General features: G+C 44.1%; 1 protein-coding gene across 3 annotated transcripts in view; it reads right to left on the bottom strand.

Annotated features, from left to right (window-relative positions):
* The window catches only part of NTRK3 (neurotrophic receptor tyrosine kinase 3), a 700,933-nt gene that overhangs the window by 205,968 nt on the left and 475,227 nt on the right, over positions 1-19,738 (bottom strand). For all 3 annotated transcript variants that reach the window (XM_088452662.1, XM_088452663.1, XM_088452665.1), the window contains one exon: positions 19,014-19,202. In XM_088452662.1, the coding sequence (XP_088308788.1) occupies positions 19,014-19,202 (189 nt within the window). The remainder of the gene's footprint in view (positions 1-19,013; positions 19,203-19,738) is intronic.

Here is a 19,738-nt window from a genome sequence, read left to right as displayed (position 1 = left end):
CTTGGGAGGACGAGCAAACAAAGAGCTATTGTGGCAGACCTAATGCAGCATCATTGCACACTTGATGCTTTATGTTATGTGCTAAACGTCTGGCGCCGCTGATACAGGTCTGTAGACCTGCAGAAGATCAAATGACCTTGATTTTGTGCTGTATAGCTTGTTTAGCACAAAGTTGCCAATCTTCCCCGATTTTGAGGGACAGTCCCAGGTTTTAAAGAGTTGTCCCTGAAAACCTTAGTTTTTTCCAGCACATGAGAGTCCATTCTTACCATCTGCTCTGATTGTATACTGAAGGTTTTAATAGTCTTTATTACTATTATTATTATTGTTTATTTATAAGGTGCCAAAAGCAAGATACATAAGTGGAGACAGTATATAAATTCACCTAGATACATCATTATAGGGTGCAGTTAGCATAATTATGTATAGAAGACAAAGAGGAAAGGGCACTGCTTTACAAAAAATTAAACTTACACATTTTTAGGAGTATTAAAAAAAATGCATTATAATCCAGTCCTATAAACATGCCATGAGGGGAATTATAGTTCTCCAAGGTTTCCAAGGCAGTAGTGAATCAACACAGGAACAATGTATTCCTAGAAAATAGTTTTAAATGTTGCCAGCTATGCAAATATCTGCCAAACAAACTTATTAATTGGCTTTAAGATAATCAATCAGAGAGCTGCAATATCTGACAACACAGCAGTTGTTTAAAATTGTATAAGCTACTGTGTATCCAGAGACTGACAGTTGTGTGGATGTTGCTGTTTTAAGTGATATCTCCTCTAACAGCCCTGTGGAAATATATCCTTCATCCTCCTGCAGGAATTGAAAGTGTTCTTTATGATGTTGCATTGATCCAGAAAGTCTTCTACCTGATATTTACAATACTTGTCATGTACCGACACGTGATTAACATTACAAGAACTGTGTTGTGAATGGAAAAATCATTTCTCAATTTTGTTTATGCATGGAGTAAGATAGAACAAACCTCAGTTATTCTAAATATGCATTCTGTGTGTTCTAGAACTAATGTATTCACACAGCAGAACAACTTGACATTGCCTGTTTATACTATGGAGGTTAAAGGAATCTAGGAGGAGTAACTGAATACAATGTTGGCCTTATTGGAGTTGATTAGAGCAGTTTTACAATTCAAAATGTTTTCTTTTTATTCTACTTTAATGGTTTTGACTTACAAGAGAGTTAGAACACAACATTTCACTTGTAGTCAAAACCACCCTTTCCGATCGCAGACTGACAGTCAAAGCTGCTGATATTTCTAAAGTCAAGAAAGATAACATTAAAACTTGACATTTAGCAGCACTAATTGCTTAATTTCCATGTAGAAAGCCCTTGTGTGTGCTTTATTTTAACTGTCATTGATTCTACTTCTTCCAAGCTATAGCAGCCAAGGTCTTGTGATATTTGCCGCAAAATGAGGTCTAGACTAATCAGCCTTAAAGCTGGTGTCGTTTTTTTGTTTTATCTCTGACACGCTGCCAGTCCATATTTTGGCATCAATATATCTGTATATGATATAAAGATCATTTTTACCAATCAGCTTGTAGTGCCCAGGTTTACCAATCCGCTTGTAGTGCAGCAGTACATGCCCAGAATGGAACCACTGGTAAAGAATCAGGCAGATCAAAAGTGAATTATTACAAATTACATTATTCAAATGACGACTGATTTCATATACAAAAAGAAAATGCCTACAGTATGATTGTTCCTCTAAAAGGGGACTTGTTGGCTAGAAGCAAAAGTGATGCCATTGGGAATTTTTTGCTTTGTGCCAGAGTGTTCTGTGCCAGAGTGTTCTGCTCCACGGGAGGTTTATGTCCTCGCTGAGCTCGCCTTAGGACACCTGCGTTATGGTTTGACAGGTGTACCGCCCCAGTCAAACTCCCCACCTGCCACTGAGTGTTCTGTGCATGGTGCCCGCAATATGAACGTCTCCACTGCGCATGTGCAAATATCTGGGAAAATGACCGCTGCAACATTTTCCCTGTGATTTCTGTATGTCAACTGCTGAATTTAACATTGAGTACACACATGTGAGAACAGGGAATGCTGTGATGTCAAAATGGTGACATCACCAAAACTGACCTTCAGCATAGTAATGCCTTGGTGTTGTACCAGATCTTTTCTGATGGTCAGTGCTGGCATATTCAGTATAATTTGAAATGTCTCAGTAGTACAGGGAGGACCTGAGACAGACTCCCTCACTACTGTAAATGAATAACAATGTCATTATATTAACATTCTTAAAACTAATGGGGCCCAAACATAAGCAATTAATCGGGGCAAATCCCAGTTTTGCTGATGACTGGGTTGGGTGATCGGCAAAATCCAACATATTGGGCAATCTCCATCGCCTATTCCGACCCAAAAATGATCAGAGCCAGAGATTTTTAAAATGTTGTAATTTGCCAATCCCCCGAGAAATCGCTGATTATCAGAGTCCGACGATCAGTAGATCAGATCGGCATTGGAGAATTGCCGCACAAGTTAAAAAATATAAGAAAACATTTGTTTTTATTATGACTGTCATAGCTTACAAACTGTATAAATATTTAGTACCCAGTGCTTTTGTGTGGTGGTACACAGTAGCAGTAACTGTATATTCAACTACTGTAATTCCAGAAACAGGAAATAGGTTAAATAATTTTGATAATTAATCAAATCAGATGCTGAACACTTATCCAGAGCATGTTGGAAAGGGGGGGGGGGGGATGGGGTTCTGTTTGGTGCTAAATTTGCTGCGCCGGGCAAAGCTCCAGGGTTCATGCCCGGAGCTATTCAATTATGAGGCATTTTCCCATGCGATAAACAATGGGTTACTGTGTGCTTATCAGGGGCATATCTATAATGGGTGCCGAGTTTGCGGTGCAGGTCCAGGGGGGGCCCGCACCACACACGCTGTACCCATATTATGTAAAACTTACCTCTCCGAGGTACCGCATTGGGTCTGCCAGCGCTGCTCAAACACCTGAAAAATGGCCGCCGCGGCTATTTTTCCAGCGTTTTGCGCATGCGCTGTGAGGAAATCCCCGGGAAAATGGCGCCGCTCCATTTCCCTGGCAATCTGCGCATTCGCAATAGACTCCGGGCACACTCTAGTACTGGAGTTTATTGATTTTGCGGTGGCCAGCCAGCGGGCCTCCTCCTCTCTCTAATGACGCCCCTGGTGCTTATCCATAGATTCCAGCATTTTGCGCAAAAGTAGTGCAATCTATGGGCTTCCCAGCACATTAAATGCAGAGTCTACTACTCCCAATCTGCTACTCTCAGAATAAAAAATGTAATATAGAAAGTTATTTGATTCTATATGCTAGCAGATACACCTGCCCGCCTCAGAATCAAGTATGTCAAATTTACTAAGGTATACATAGTAGCATAAAAATTATCCAGTTTAACCAACAGAGCAAAACTGAAATTGGTCTGGTCACAAAGCTAGAAAATAACCCTGGTCGTGAAGGGGATAACGGACATAGGGGTCTATTTACTAAAGCAGTGTTAGGAGACAAATTGAAAAGTGATAAGGTACCAGCCAATCAGCTCCCAACTGTCATTTTTCAAACACAGCCTGTGAGATGACAGTTGGGAGCTGACTGGATGGCACCTTATCACTTTTCACTTTGTCTCCTAACACTGCTTAGTAACTAGACCCCATAGGGCCTTATTCCGAGATTTCCGCATGTGCAGAGCTGGTTCTGCACCAAAAGGCACAGCATGATTGACATGCTGCTGGCGTTTGGAGGCGGCAATGGGAGCATTCCAGAAAACGGGCGCGTGGAAGCCAGTGGCTGCCTCCTTGGACATTGTGAGTCCATCTCTAAATCAGGCCCATAATCCCTGTCTATAATACTACATCCATGCAGATACCTACCTTAGGGGTTTATATATCAAGCAGTGAAAAGCGTGGAAAAGTGGACCAGTGGAGAAGTTGCCCATAGCAACCAACCAGCTTTGAAATAGCATTTATCAGGTACAGTCTATAATATAATAGGCAGGAGCTGATTGGTTGCTATGGGCAACTTCTTCACTGGTCCACTTCTCCACACTGTTCACTGCTTGATACATAAACCCCTTAGATCTCTATGGCAACACTGGCAGTAAAATAAATAATAAAGTAGTAACTTGCCATGGATATAGTTATGCTTCAGCAGTGTTATGAAGTGTAGATCTAATAATCATGCAGCAGAAGAAAACTTTATCAGTACATGGCACTCAACAAATGTTTTAGATGTTTCCAGACACCCCTCTCTACTTTACATCATTTAAATTCTGGCAGTGTAAAATGAATGATACTTTTAATACAAGGTACCTGTCATTTATTTATTAGTTCGAACTGTGTGCGCTACAGCTTCAGATGTATGCATTATAAATCAGCTGTATTCCCAGACATTAAAAATGCATCCAAGTCATAATGTATTATGCCAAAAACATATTTATTAATGCTAAAGGTTTCCATTCCACCCTTCCTCAGTAAAATGCAGCTGCCTTGCTTTAGATTACAAGCTTCCTGTCCTGACAGTACCAACATTTCTGCTTGGAAGCTTTTGTCTCTGAAAATGTTCCTCTTTTTACCTGTTGCAAATCTGTGCAGTACTAGTTCTCAGTGTCTGCGAAATCGCTCACAGTGCCTCCTAAACCACAGTATGATTGGCATACTGCGGCCATTTGGGGACGAGGAAGGGCCGACAATAGCCAGCGTCCCAGAAAAATGGAGCCCCATTTTCTGGACGTGCTGAAGCCAGTCTGTGCTTCTGATACAGCTTCACTGGCCCCGGCTGCGTATAAACACCGGCCATCCTGGGTAACCTGAGGGTTACTCTGATAGCCAATGTTCATGTAAGTGATCCGAAGGCTGCATCTTCTGACGCAGCAGTGGATCACAGAAGCCGGCAGTCCAAAGACCCAGCAGCAAGCTAAAAGAGTACAACTCTGAATCAGATCCCTTGTTTCTAAACCTCCTCCTGAATCACTATAACTATTACTTCACATCTTCATGCCTGGAGGTGCTTTGCACATTTATGGCCAGAAACACTTTTTGCATTTTTGTGCTTCTCTGGCATTGTCAGGAATACTTTTTTATTACTTTTTCATTTAATATGTTTTTAATTTCCAGTATGCATAGTGCTACTTTTTTTGTAGCATAGTGTAATACATTTTGGAGTATATTTACTAAAGTGCAGGTTTGTAGAATTGGAGATGTTACCCATAGCAACCAATCAGATTCTAGCTATTATGTTCTAGAGGGTGCTAGATAAATGTTAAGTAGAATCTGATTGGTTTCTATGAGCAACATCTCCATTTCTAAAAACCCACACCTTAGTAAATATACCCCTTTGCGTTACATAGGCATGCTCTGTAACTTTAGCGTGACAAAATTGATTTTGTATTGCAAAATCATTATTTAAATTTTTTTTATATCCTCTCACTCAATTACAAAGCCCTCAATCACTCTTTCCCCCCATATCTCCAACCTCATCAACACTCACACTCTTTGTGGTCTGCTCTGCTCAGCCAACAACTACCTTCTCTCCTCCTCCCTGATCACTTCCTCTCTCCTGCCTTCTGAACTTCTCCTGCGCTGCTCCCATTCTCTGGAATGCCCTTTCATGATCAAACAGGCTTTCGCCTAGCCTCCCAGCCTTTAAACGTGCTCTAACACTAACCTTTTAACTGATGCCTACAATTCCTCCTCTTAACTCTCCAGATTAGACACTCCAGTGCTCTACTCTCCATGTCAGGGGCGTATCTATAATGGGTGCAGGCTGTGCGGGGAACACGGGCCCCTGGGTCCAGGGGGGCCACACACCGCACATCCTGCACCCATAATATTACTTACCTCTCCGAAGTCCCACATCGGAGTGGGGGTCCGGCGCTGTAAAACGACTGGAAAATGGCCACGGAAACCATTTTTACGTCGTTTGCGCATGCACAGTACAGGGAAAATGACCGCCACGGCAATTTTCTCGGTGACCTCTGCATACACTATAGACTCTGGGCACATTCTAGTGGCCAGAGTTTATAACTCCGGCGCTGGCAGTGCACAGCTCAGTGCGCTGCCAGCCGCCGAGAGGAGGGGGCCCATGTCGGAGACTGCACACGTGCCCCCTCCTCTCTACATTTCCCTATAGAATGTGTGCTCTTGCAAGCAGGGACCTCTCTCCTCCTGTTTTGTTATGTAAATATGCATTTTGTGAGTTATACTTTTGTATCTATGTTTATTTTTTTATTTTCTATATCTTTCCATACTGTAACTAACTGCATACCCATGTAATCCTGCATGTTATTTGCCTGCAGAGTGTCCTCACTTACTGGTTGCCTGTATGCCATGTGGCACGATACACTTGAGGCAACAGAGGCACTCAGAGAGGAGTAGTGTACAGACTTTTCCTTTAAATTTAACTTCTTAGTCACATGGTAGATGCAGCAAAAACCCACTCACAGTGTACCAGGGGCCTGATTCACTAATGATCGCAACTGCAATTTCGTTCTGCGCATGCGTATGCATCGCCGTGTGCGTGAACAGGACACTTTGATCGCAGTGACTACGCAGACCCATCGCAGAGTGATTGACAGGAAGTGCCATTTGTGAGAGGTGACGGGGTGGACAGCGAAATGCAGGCGCGTCAGTGTGCTTGAACGCCGTTGCATGGGCGTGCATAAATTAGCCACTGCAATGCCGTAAGCAGCCTGAGCACTCATAGCGTGCCATGAAGTTAGCAATTTCTGAGTAAGGTCAGAGCTTATGCAAGTGTGCGTGAGGCTGCGATGGTATTCGATTGTACCGATGGTTTCACAGTCTTGCTAAACATTACGGATGTGTGTAAGGTAAAGTGGGCGTCCTTTTGTTATGCTGCCACGGCATAGTGATCACCAGGGCCGGATTAACAATGGGGCGGGTGGAGCTTCAGCTCCAAGCCTCCCATGAAAATAGGCCCACACAGGATCCCCTGCAGTGCACAGTAACAGTGGTGACAAACAGTTTTTCCTGTCACCACCAGCAGCCCAGCACATTATCCTCCAGACCGGCAAAGGCATCGTCCACTCCATACCCCCCCCCCCAGCATTGACCACCAAAGTCCCGCCCCCTACTCGCGCTAAGCCCCGCCCCCAAACTTGTCTCATTAGTGTAGGAGCCACCTGGTCGCGGTAAACGCTGCCTCCTGGTTGCCCTAAGATCCGTCCCTGGCCTTTCCGAAGTCCTTTCCCACAGCGGGGGAGCCACCTTGTCACTTTAAGCTCCGCCCACTTATCGAGGTAAGCTCCGCCCCCTGGCCACAGTAAGCTCCGCCCCCGGCATACGACACTGTGTCCTCAGTGTGCTGCTATGCCTTGGTCTCGCTAAGCTCCTCCCCTGGTCTCCTGGAAAATGTGCCACTAGTGTGGGAGCCCCCTGGTCCCCTGGTTTTTTTCTGGCAAAACCCTCCAAACCCCGCAATCGGGGAGCAGCAGTTCCTGGACCCTGGACCAAGTACAGCATTGTACAGTAACTCTGCAACCCAGGAGGGGTGAGTCAGTGGTACAACCGATTTTTACTTACTGTACTTCGTTGTATTCCTTGTAGTTGTCTGTAATGCAGGCAGCATATTGTGTTTTAAGAACATTCAGAGATATACAGAGTCCCATTGGTTTATGTACATCTAGGATGTTTGTGGGTGTGTGCATGCGAGTCCTGCGTGGTCACTCACAGTCCCATACTGTGGCGTTTGGGAGACCGAGTGGGGGTGGTGACCTGGACCCAGGGGCGTTTCTAGAGAGGAGGGGGCCCGTGTGCAGTCTCCGACATGGGTCCCCTCCTCTCTGTCCGGCAGCGCACTGAGCTGTGCGCGGCCAGTGCCGGAGTTATAGACTCTGGGCACTAGAGTGCGCCCAGAGTCTATAGAGGATGCGCTGGTCACCGGGAAAATGGCTGCAGCGGGTCGATGGTGGCCCACAGCGCATGCGCGAGACCTGGCTAGCGATGGGTAATCCGTCACTCCAGGTCTCGCACCAAAGGGGGCGAGCTGTCGATGTTGAATGAATACTCCCCCGTTTGGTGGGCGGGCTGTGGGGGGTGGCTGCCCAAACGGAGGCGTTCCCGAGGGAATGCTTGCCATTTGGGGGCGGCCCCACTGACATCACGAGTGATGTCAGTGGAGAGCTTCCGGCTCTGTTAGAGCCAAAAGCTCTCTGGGGCTTGCGATGAATGAGACCCTACCACAAGGGTCTCGTCGCAAGCCCGATGGTCGCAATGGTCTTGACCATCGCGACCATCTTCCTGGCCGCTCGCTATAGCTGTGGGTGGTCACCCACAGCTATGCGAGCAGCCAGGAGGCCGCTCTAAAAAACAAGAAGGCCGGCCCTGATTCAGAGCGAGCGTTCTGTCAGAGCGTCCGGCTCTGAATCAGGGCCAGAGGGCCTGATTCAGAGCCGGACGCTATTTAAAGTGACCATTCGCTCTTTGCGGTCTGTTGACGCCTCCATGTCTGAACGAGCGAACAAAACATGCGGTCGTTATTTTGTTAAAAACGCCCCCTGGCCGCTCGCATCATACGTCATCTCCGCTATTTATAAGATTAATCGAGTACATCGAAAGGCGTATGAACTGCTCGCTATTCTTGTGGTTGCATTTTCCTACCGCAATCATGCGAGCAGTTCAGACTAAAAGACAACCAACTGACGTGGTCGATGACGCTGCTTTGTTAATTATGCACACCCTTAAAACGCCCGTTTTGACCTTTTGGCACACCTGCGTTCGGAATTCCACTCCCCGTTTTCAAGCACCTTCCCCTGTTACCACCCACATACGCCTCACCCTGTCACTCAAATTAGCAGGCATTCGCTATTTTGCGAGCACATGATTTCCGACAGCACTGACTGGTTCGCGCATGCGTATTACAACCCATACGCATGCGCAGATGTGCGAACATCGCTCGGAACGAACGAGTGGCCGCTTACGAGCAGTTCTGAATCAGGCCCAGAGTTACAGAGCACTTTACATATACATTAGGGACCTGTGAGAAGGGTATAATTCACTAACAGGGTTCTACAGGAGCTTCTAAGCACTGTCTACACTGCCTAATCCTATTGAGTGGCTGAGTGGACTTTTCCTTTTTTTAACTATATTTTAATTTTTTTAATTTGACTATTTTGTATGAATCTTATATGTTGTGTCGTAAGTGTGTAATTTGTATACCAGTATCAGGCCATCACAACATACATTTCTAATTTTTATTTAACTATAAGATCTACAATTATTTCTATGGGGCATATCAGGTTTCAGACCCAATAATTAGAATTTCTTATCGCCACTATTTGCGGCAATAAGAAATTAACTTTCCCCCAAATGTACAAACAAATCAACTGCAGGAACAGGGACTCCAAAAGGAGCTCGTCCCTGCGATGTGTAAAGAAGGGAAATGATCACAAAATGAATAATTTCCCTTCTATATCCGGGGCCGTCCTGCGCATGCACTGTCAGCAGACCACGCATGTGCGGAGGCCATTTCTGAGGTGGCCTCTCCCTGTAATTTTTGGCCATAGGCTACTATAGGATAACGCCATCTGGAGATGCCATTATCCTATCGGGGAAAGCTCCGAAATGTGAAAGGTTCATCTGACAGCTTCACAGCCCCATAGAAACATATGGGGGCTGCAGCTGCTGTCGGAAATGGAAGAACCTTCATACATTCAAGGGATCCTTAATATTTTGGGGTAGTTCCCAAAAACTAGTGTATTCGGGGAATATCCTCCAAATATTATTTGAAAAGTAAGCCCCTACATCATTAGATAAACTACTCATAATTTACCTAGATAAAGTGAACGGTGATAAGGTACCAGACAACCAGCTCCTACCTGCCATTTTTCAAACACAACCTGTGACATGGCAGTTAGGAGCTGATTGGCTGGTACCTTATCACACTTCACTTTATCTCCTAACACAGCTTAGTAAATAGACCCCTTAGTGTTATATTAGTTTATTTTTAAAGCATATCCCTCTAAATTTATACTCTATTAGCAGAAGTAGTTCTGGTTATGCACTAGGAACTTATACCCCAACAAAAATCCTGGGTCTGACACGGGATTTGGAACATGGTTCCAAGCCGGGTCAGATGCGGGATTTACCCCTTCCCCATTCCCGGTCGATTCCGTTCACACTGCACCCGGGTGCTGTGCTGGCGCTTGGCGATGACGGCATCACTAAGTCCCGGAAACTCCACCCTGAATGCCGGACCGGAGCAAACCGGGCACCAGGGGAGGGGGTCCTTCCTAGTGGGGGCAGTCATTTGGGAGGCTGTCTGTGACAGCTGTCACCGGGCAGAGAGAGATTACAGCCTCCTAGGACCCTTTTCCTCTGAGCCGCTGCCGGGTTGACACGGCAATAACCCAGGTATTTTGGGCAGTGGAAAAGAGGTATTAGATTACAATTACAATGCTGACGTCTGTATTCAAGCAGTGAAGTGACTACTATCCAATGGGTGGGGATGCCAAGCTGAGTCTTTGCCTCAGGTGACAGAAAGCCTAGCTTCCACCATGTGTGCGTATATACTGTGTGTGTATATATACATTATATATATATATATATAAAGATATACATACATGAGGCAAACGAAGGCGGCACTCAGGAGCACAGGCCACACCACCTGTGTAGACCACACCCACACAACACTGGTCACACCGCCCTGGCGACACACATTAGGCCCTTCATAAATTTCAGCTCCAGGCCCATGTGGACATTAATCTGGCACTGGTGATCACACTGGATTAGCATACTATCTCAGTGAGACTGCATGCGTGATCGCTATTGCAATCGCAGTTGCAATCAGTGGTGAATCAGGCACCAGAGACACTTGGCTGTGACTATAATGGGGACTTAATTGGTTTTACACCATTAAAAAGTCGCAGATGAAATATAACAGAACTTGGCATGAGGAAAAGCCGCGGCCACTCACATCGTAGCCATTTGTACACAGATTCAGACTCAGTTCCACACAGATGAATAAATGTAGCACACCAAATTAATCAGTGTAAGCTAATAATGTAGTTCTGTTGCTCCCAGCAGTTTTTTTTTATGCAAAAAGATGCCCATATTGAGCAAGAAAGACCATTGGCACTGCGAGACGCACAAGACCTGGCGCTCCAAGAGGGGCTATTTAGCACAACTGAACAACAGTAAGAAAGGACACATCTGTATGTACGGTGCTTCTGATCTCTTGTGGTTCCATAGGAATAAAAGATGATAATAATCTTCCATGGCTTGTGCTGCATGGAGATACCTGAGGCTCTCCCGTGTGATGCACAGCGCTTCGGCATTTAATTGACAGCACTGACTTTGAACACTATGGGTTTCATTTCATGTCTAGAATATTATTACATGTGTACTTTGAATCCCAAGTAAAATGTAACATATGTATAATAATAAAACACATGATGGTGATCTTGTCTATATATAACACATTAATGCACTTGCAGCTCTAAGATTTACGCTGGTATATCCTGTAGCTATATAAATTAATGTTGATAATAGTCATTTTGGTTTACAGGCGTATAATAGAAATGTGTATATTTCACAAAAATCATAGAGCTTAGTTGACAGCTAAATATACATAGTTTTTTTAAAGTGAGCAAGTCGGCATGGTCATAATGTCAACGCTGCCCATGTCAGCATTCATCAAGTAAACAGTGATCAAATCTACATGTTAGAATGTCGTTATACCGTCCCTGGTGGCCCAGCAGTGATCTACATTGCTCCCGGCGGTTGCAGCGAGTCCTGCACGGCTTCCAGGTCCCGGTGGTCATGTGACTGTGGTCACATGACCAGGTCAGAGTTGTGATCATCTGACGTTCCGGTGAGTGTTTCTTCCCTATCCCTATTTCTTTTCCCTAATCCTCCCTTATTGCTGAACCCACCTTCCCCGCAGCCTAACTCTAACCTCCTTGGCAGCCTAATCCTAACCCCGCCTGTCAGCTTCCTATCCCTTATGTTCTAACAATTTCACCTGAGAATGTCGACACATTGTCTGTCGACATATAAACAATTTCAACATAACTGTCAACATGCCGACATGGTATGAATGTCAGAATTGTCATTGTCAACTTTTGTTGATTACCGTTACTTGCTACCTTGAATAACACTTGCCACATCCATTGTCTTTACATATGTAAAAAATCCCCACCCACCACCATAGGATAACCTTCAGTGTATGACAGCCCTGTCTTTAGGGCATTTAACATATTTGCCTATAATCCTCTGGTCGATTACACATGCAGCTTTTACTCAAACTCATTTTATTTTATGCGGTAATTTTGTCATACAATACTTTTCTGTACTGGCCCCTAGGTATTCTGCAGGAATTGCATAAAATATACCATAGCCAAAAATCTTTACTTGGCTTCAGTATTATGGTTTCAAATATTTCTTGATCCTAAATGATGCGTATTTATCAAAGATTTACCACATCTAAACCCCATTTCCTCTAAGGCATTATGAAGTGTTTGTTTGCAAGGATCATGCACACGATTAATGAAAGGTGTACAGCTGTGGAATCCTTTGTGTATTTGAAGTATTAGAAAATGCTATTATTCACAGCTGACAAAGCACAATATACAAAGATTTGATCAGCGGTGACTTAGCCGAGTGATGGCTGAGTGTGTCTTTTCTGCACACCGGTCTGCCTAAACTCCAAATCCATCTCTTTCAAATACCACGAGTTTAACATGAATGTAAAACTGTGATATAACCCTTACTGACCTTTTTTTGTTATTCTTTATACCACAGAGCCCTATTGTAATGCTGTGAGATTTGTACACACATTAGCACATTGGCTGCATTGACGTGGAGCTTTATATAAGATCTATCTTCCCTTCCCTATTCATTTAAATCAGAGGGAAAAACAAAATAGAAAAATAAAACAAAGCCAAACCCCTCCCCCCAAGTAAATAAAAACTTATAAAATATTTGCAGGTGTATTTTTGTTCCTGGTGAAGCAAGTCCTATTATAGCATATTTTTTTCTAAAAAGAAAGAAACAATTCCCAAGAAAAATCCTAGCAAGGTATTTACCATATAAATGAGCGCAATCCAATCATAAATCTGATTTTGGGAACTGATTTTTGCACAAATTCTCCATTAGCATTTGGCTTTAAGTGTTACTACAAGAATTCCCCTATTATTTTTTTCTTTCCAAACCATTCCTTTATTATTCCCCAACCCAACCACACTAGGGAGCAGAATGAAACGTCCCTATCCTAGCTCTATACATTTTGCAAAGTGGAGAATGCAGAATTAGAAATACTAGGACTCGAACATACGCCTGTTTGCAGAGCACATCTTCATGTGGCACCAGAACTGAGTATACACACTTACAAGCAGTGCAGAGTCATACTGTATGCACTTCAATCACATCTTCATTTGCATCTGAAGAGGTGTAACAGGGCAGTAACTGTGCTATAACAGGGCAGTAACTGTGCTATAACTGGGCAGTAACTGTGCTATAACAGGGCGTCATCTCAAACAGGCAAACTTCAGAGAAGGCGTTTCAACACAGAAAAGTGTTGGTTCTGCAGAGTTGGACATAAGCATAAATACTCCTGTTTCAAGCATACAATTTGCACCTAGAATAAGCTAGTACAATTGAGTGACAGCGATTTGGGGTGGCAGTTGGTGTAACTCCCCTATTTGAATTTTTGACGGCGCTGCAACCCCACCTGTGGAGCCACTACTGCAGGTTATTTCCAGTATATTCAAGCCTGCATCAGTAACAGAAACTCTGAGTGATAGAACTTAGGGCAGGGTTGCCTACCTTTTATATTCTCTTCCCGGGAGAAGCCCGGGTAAGAGAAGCAGCAGGGGGCAGACGGGGGCGGGGCTTGATGATTCACGTCATTAAGCCCCACCCCCTCGCGGTAACATTGCCGCAATTGGGCACAATTTACATAGGGGGCGGGGCCAAATGCTGTGATTCATGCAGAATCACAGCTTAAGCCCCGCCCCCTTCATGGAGGCCCGCGATTGCCATGGGTAGTCTCCTAATTCTGCCCGCTTCACTAGGAAGTGGGCAGAATGCAGGAGAAATGCCTACCCTTCCGGGGGTGCGGGGGGTTACCCGAAAAATCGGGAGCCTCCCGCGAAAACCGGGAGGGTAGGCATGTATGACTTAGGGCCTGATTCAGACCCACTCGTAAGCGCACAACGCTTGCAAGCGGGTCAATGGTCCCCGACTGCGCATGCGCCGCCTCCGGCGTGTGCATGCTTGAGACCCATACTACGACGGCAGCTCCATCACAACGGGTCTCGCTACAAGACGGGGCAGCTGTTGATGTTGATTGACAGCTCGCCCTGATTTGTAGGCGGGGAGGGGGGGTGACTGCACAAACGCAGGCATTCCCTTAGGAATCTATTTAGTAATCTATTAGAGCAGGAAGCGCACTCGGGTGCACTGTTGTGATGGCCGCACCAATAGGCAGGTCCTACTAGGACATTTGTCCTGTCTCTCTCATCCCTTTATACATTAGGTTATATTTATATGTATTGAGCCCTAGCAGTGGCATACCTTATTTATGTATGGGATGAGCAAGAGCCTGATTCACTACGGATCGATATTGTGATCGCAGCTGCGATTACGCACACAATTCTGCTGTGAAAATATGCTAATGTCTAACTGCTCACCTGGCATAGAGACGCCCACTACCGCTTTCGCACATCCGTAAGACCTCGCAATCCCGTGTACACATCGGTAACATCGGACTCTCATGCAAAATTACAGCACGTCTGACCTGTCTCGGAAATTGCAACTCTCGTCGCACACAGTGAGTACTCAAACTGTGTATGCCATCGCAGTGGCTAATTTATCACGACCAGGAAACGGCGGTCAAACAGACAGACACACCTGTGTTTCTCACCACCCCCAAACGCTGATGTCCCGTTACTCCATCTGTGATGGCTTTGTACCTGCGTGCGTAATATGCACCATCGGCCGAATTACGTATGCTGTTGCAGTTGCGATCCGTGATGAATCAGGCCCTTAGTTGGCAAAAACAGGAACACCTTGACATATACTTATGTAGAGTTCTGTATAAGTAGGTAAATGTTCCATAAACATATATAGTATTCAAGGGGTGTTTTTAGAGCTAACGAGGAAAGATGAAAACCATGATAGAAATGCCACTGACATACATCACGTACGGTACTTTTGCGCCAAACCGCCAGTTTACAAGTTACAACTACGGATGAAGGTTTTAGTAGGGGTGGTCACATTTTTCAATTTTAGTCCTCTTATCTTGATATAATATGACAAATGCATCTAGTAATATATCATCTTCTTGCTCTGTAACCCAGAAACCAAAAAAAAAAAAAAAAAAGATGATAGCTCTCATCGTACTTCAATGATAGGTTATTCGCCCACAGTGCATGTCTCTGGATAAGTGGCATCACACTCTTTTCAATACCTTTCTTTGCTGAGAATCAAAACTGGAAAAGAATGTAGATGTCTGCACATACAACAAGCTGAACCTCAGGAACCTGCTCTCACCAGCATTATACTAATGACCACCATCGCATGCTGAAAATAATTGAACCACTGGATATGGTTCAAAGCTGTTTCTATCCCAATATCAGCATCCATAAACCTGTTTTCAATATTTCAAATCTGGCTCTATTACGCTGAACTAAGTGGAAACAAATAAGCATCCGTCATCGTATGCCATAAGCAATTTTTGTTAGCATAGGGTAGATAGAAATCTATATCACGCCAATATTCTATTAATAGTGCATTAAGGAGTCGCTTTTCACTGGCTGTAACGCAGTCACATTTATTGACATTCACTTTTATTAAAAAAGAAGCTGGGAAGCAGGATAAATATGACATAAGAGCAAAGAAAGAATCTTTATGACAGAATGATGTACTATTGACAGATAAGGAGAGAATACGGAATTGATAGGACCACTGAACTAATATGCAACTTGATCAATGTGATGTATTCAGCTGTTTTTCCCAAATAAATTGACATTCAGACTTAAGTAGGCCAGTCTGTGTTCTACTCTATCTATCTATCTATCTATCTATCTATCTATCTATCTATCTATCTATCTATCTATCTATCTATCTATCTATCTATCTATCTATCTATCTATCTATCTGTCTGTCTATCTATCTATCTATCTATCTATCTACAATATCTATCTATCCATCCATCTACACACACGCATGCGTGCACACTCCATTAATATCAGGAAGACATGCCACACATTGTAACATATCAGCTTATACTGATGTATTAGACTGACATGTACCATGTCCTCCAGCACTGGGCCTGGCTCTGAGTCAGGCGCAAAGTGCCAGCATATGCGGAGGTCTTCAGCTGCCAGTTTTATGCTAATGCAAGTATCTGCAGCCTATGCGAGTATCCTTGAGGCTTCATGTATATGCATCCCTCTGTTATCTCAGCCACACCCATAATCATCATCATAAGTATTGGCACTTGCACTCACTCCATGCTGATTGCAGAGGATCCGTCTGAAACAGGCATTATTTCTCTGTATACATGCCTTAAACGAGTGCGGGTGTCTGGCTACACTCCCGCAAGACACATCTGAGATCCGGCCATGCACGGAGTGAGCCACACACTCTAGTATACTCCGTGAAGGTGTAAATGCAAGTGTAGCACACGCGCAGTCTACGATTGCTTATTGCAGAACATGTGCAGCTTGATGATAGTTGAGAGAAGCACATGCTTTTGGACCTGCATCCGACTCAGAATCAGACCCATTGGGGGAGATTTTTGAAAGCTTTATCGTGTAGATGTACTAAGCCTTGGAGAGAGAGAAAGTGGAGGGAGCTAAAGTACCACCCAATCAGCTCCTCGCTGTCATTTTTTTAAACACAGCCTGTAAGATGACACTTAGGAGCTGATTGGTTGGTACTTTATCACTCTCCACTTTATCTTTCTCCAAGGCTTAGTACATCTCCCCCTGAGAGAGATAAAGTGGAAAGAGATAAAGTACCAACCAATCAGCTTGCAACTGTCATTTTACATGCTGTGTTCAAAAAAAGACAGGAGCTGATTGGTTTGTATCTCTCGTCAAGCTTTGATAAATCTCCAACATTGTGTTCAAAATTAATAGGTATGAAGAGTTAGTAGCTTCAGAATGTGCAACTATGGAGCTCAGGACCTGATTCAGATCCGGTCGTTAGGAAGCGTTTACTCGTAGCTGGCGATGTTTCGCAATGTGCGCATGCATCGCAGTGCGCGTACGTGGACCAGTCCGAGCGATCGGGAAGCGTATGCTTGCCGAGCATAGACAGCCCAGCTGAATGAGTGACAGGAGAGGCCGTTTGTGGGTGGTTACAGGGGCTGGCCACTAGAAACAGGGGAGTGGAGATGCGAACGCAGGTGTGCCTGAGCGTCTTAACGCCATTGCAGAGGCGTGCATAATTAAGAAGGAGCATCATAGTACACGTCACCTGGTTGAATTTTACACTGAAGTGCTCGCAGTGCTTGCAGTAGGGTATAGTCAACCTCAAGCGCTGCGCTCGCTTCCGATGGTACCCGATGTACCGATGGTTGCATACACTTCCTGGAGATGACGCGCGCAAGTGGGCATCTTAAGACAGGCTGGTGGGCATCTGCATACACAAAGCGATCGCACGCCAAGACATAGTGGGCGTGCTTATGCCTTTCGTGCGAACGCCTGCCTTGCTGTCACTTAGCCACATATGCTGGGAACGAACTTACACATCTAGTGAGCGGGTCTGAATCGAGCCCTCAGTGTCTACAAATTGGAAATAGTAACAATTATAATACAGGAGGACACAAATGTCTACCAGGCAACTTTCATGAATTTATTATCCACAACCTCCTTCAACTTTGATGTATCTTTTTGGCTTTCTGACAAGTTTCTTTATTATGAAATCAGAAATATCAGGCCACTCCCTGTAAACCATAACACACCAATTTTGGACAAGACTGTGTCCTACTTTTTTTTGCAGCAGAATTACTTTTTACAATATGCTAACAAGTCAGACAACACAGTGTTAGTAAAGAAAAGGGCAGTAAACATAAAGAAGAAATGGCAGACATTTATGTAGAAATTAAAAAAAATCTAACTTTGAAATATTGTTTAAAGTGATTACTAGCTGAAAGAAAAAAATTATCCACCTTCGGTTCTAATGAAGAGGACTGGATGCAGCTCATAGCACAATATGGCTCCAGGCTTCTGGTACATGGAAGGAAGCCTGGGAAGTGATTCTCCTCTACATACAGTGTCCGAGGGCAGGTCAGAAAGAGGGGGCTTGTCCAACTGCCCAGCATTACAAGTGGTCAAGGAGGTACTGTGCATATAAGATGAACCAATCAAAGCGCACACATCTTTTTTACGTAAACTAACATAAAATACTGTGTAGGCAAATATTAGGACCCCCACAAATATGCACTACAGTATACACACTAAAGTAGATACATTTAAAAGTATTTTTTTTTACATTTCTACACCAAGGTCTTTACATCAGATGTAATAAAAATGGACACATTAGATGGAAATGGAGAGCAGGGATTTTGGTCCTGATGAAGGACACTGGGGTTTATGTAACAAAGATGGTGAAGAACTACAAAATCATTGTGCAAGAGCAACATCTTATACTAATGTATGTTTTAGTAAAAACAGAACATTATTTATTTCCCCTCCAGGCAGAAACCCAGATCACTGTACCACTTGTCAAATGTATAACGATATTGTTGTCCTAGAAACACTGCTTAACCTCCAAACCACATACTGTATTTTGCAGTAATTAAAGGAGCTAAATTCCTGCTTGTATCTGTCGTCTGCTTCCACCTGTAACTTATAGTAGTGGATGCAGCCAGCAAACATACTCATGACTTTTACCAATGACAGAACTAATGTAATGTATAAATAATTTTACAAAGACTTTTCAGATACCAACTTATGGAACATCTGCCTAATTTTCTTTGACAAAAATACTGCGCACAATTGTTGTGTTTAATGATGAATGTAATACTTACATGTGTCTGGCTTGTGACAGTTGTGGCCTTGCCGGAAATACTGTGGATTTTCAATAACGGGGATCCGGGTCATTCCAATCACCACAGTGTCTGGTCCGGCATCTAGGGAGTTTGGTGTTGTTATGCCGTGGTTAATATGATGGAGGGGACTAGCAGAATCTTCCTCCCCACTAATCACTGCCACAGGGCCTGAGAGAATCACAAAACAATGTGGAAATTAATTAATTTAGAACCCATGACATTGTCTTTTTTATTGTGGATTAATGAAATCACAGAAACCTAAATGAATATCAGATTAACTTAAAAAAAAAAACCCCACAAGAACATTTAGGGGCAATTTCAATTAGCTGGGGGGCTTACCACGTGGCTGCAGCTCTGTCCCAAGCTATTCAATTACTGATGCTTTCCCGACCGGTACACCCCAGAGTCTGCACTTAACGCGGAATATTCCTCACACCCTCAGGAGCTGCGAGGAAAAATCTGTGCTAAATGCACCCTCTGGGGCTTACCGCACGGGGTAATTCCATAGTTCCGGGCGCTTAACCCAGGAGCTATTGTTTAACATGCGTTAGCCATGGGCTTACCGCGTGTGGAAATTGGCAAATAACTGAATAGGTCCGGGTGTTAAACAGGGGACCTGCAGCAGCGCGGTAAGTCCCATGGTTTATTGAATCTGCCCTTTAGTGTGAGAATTATGAACAGAGGGATAGAAATACTCAAACACA

Source organism: Taudactylus pleione, unplaced genomic scaffold (genome assembly GCF_031769625.1).
Source record: "Taudactylus pleione unplaced genomic scaffold, aTauple2 ptg000556l, whole genome shotgun sequence".
Taxonomy (NCBI): domain Eukaryota; kingdom Metazoa; phylum Chordata; class Amphibia; order Anura; family Myobatrachidae; genus Taudactylus; species Taudactylus pleione.
This window is presented reverse-complemented; position numbering and strand designations above follow the sequence as displayed.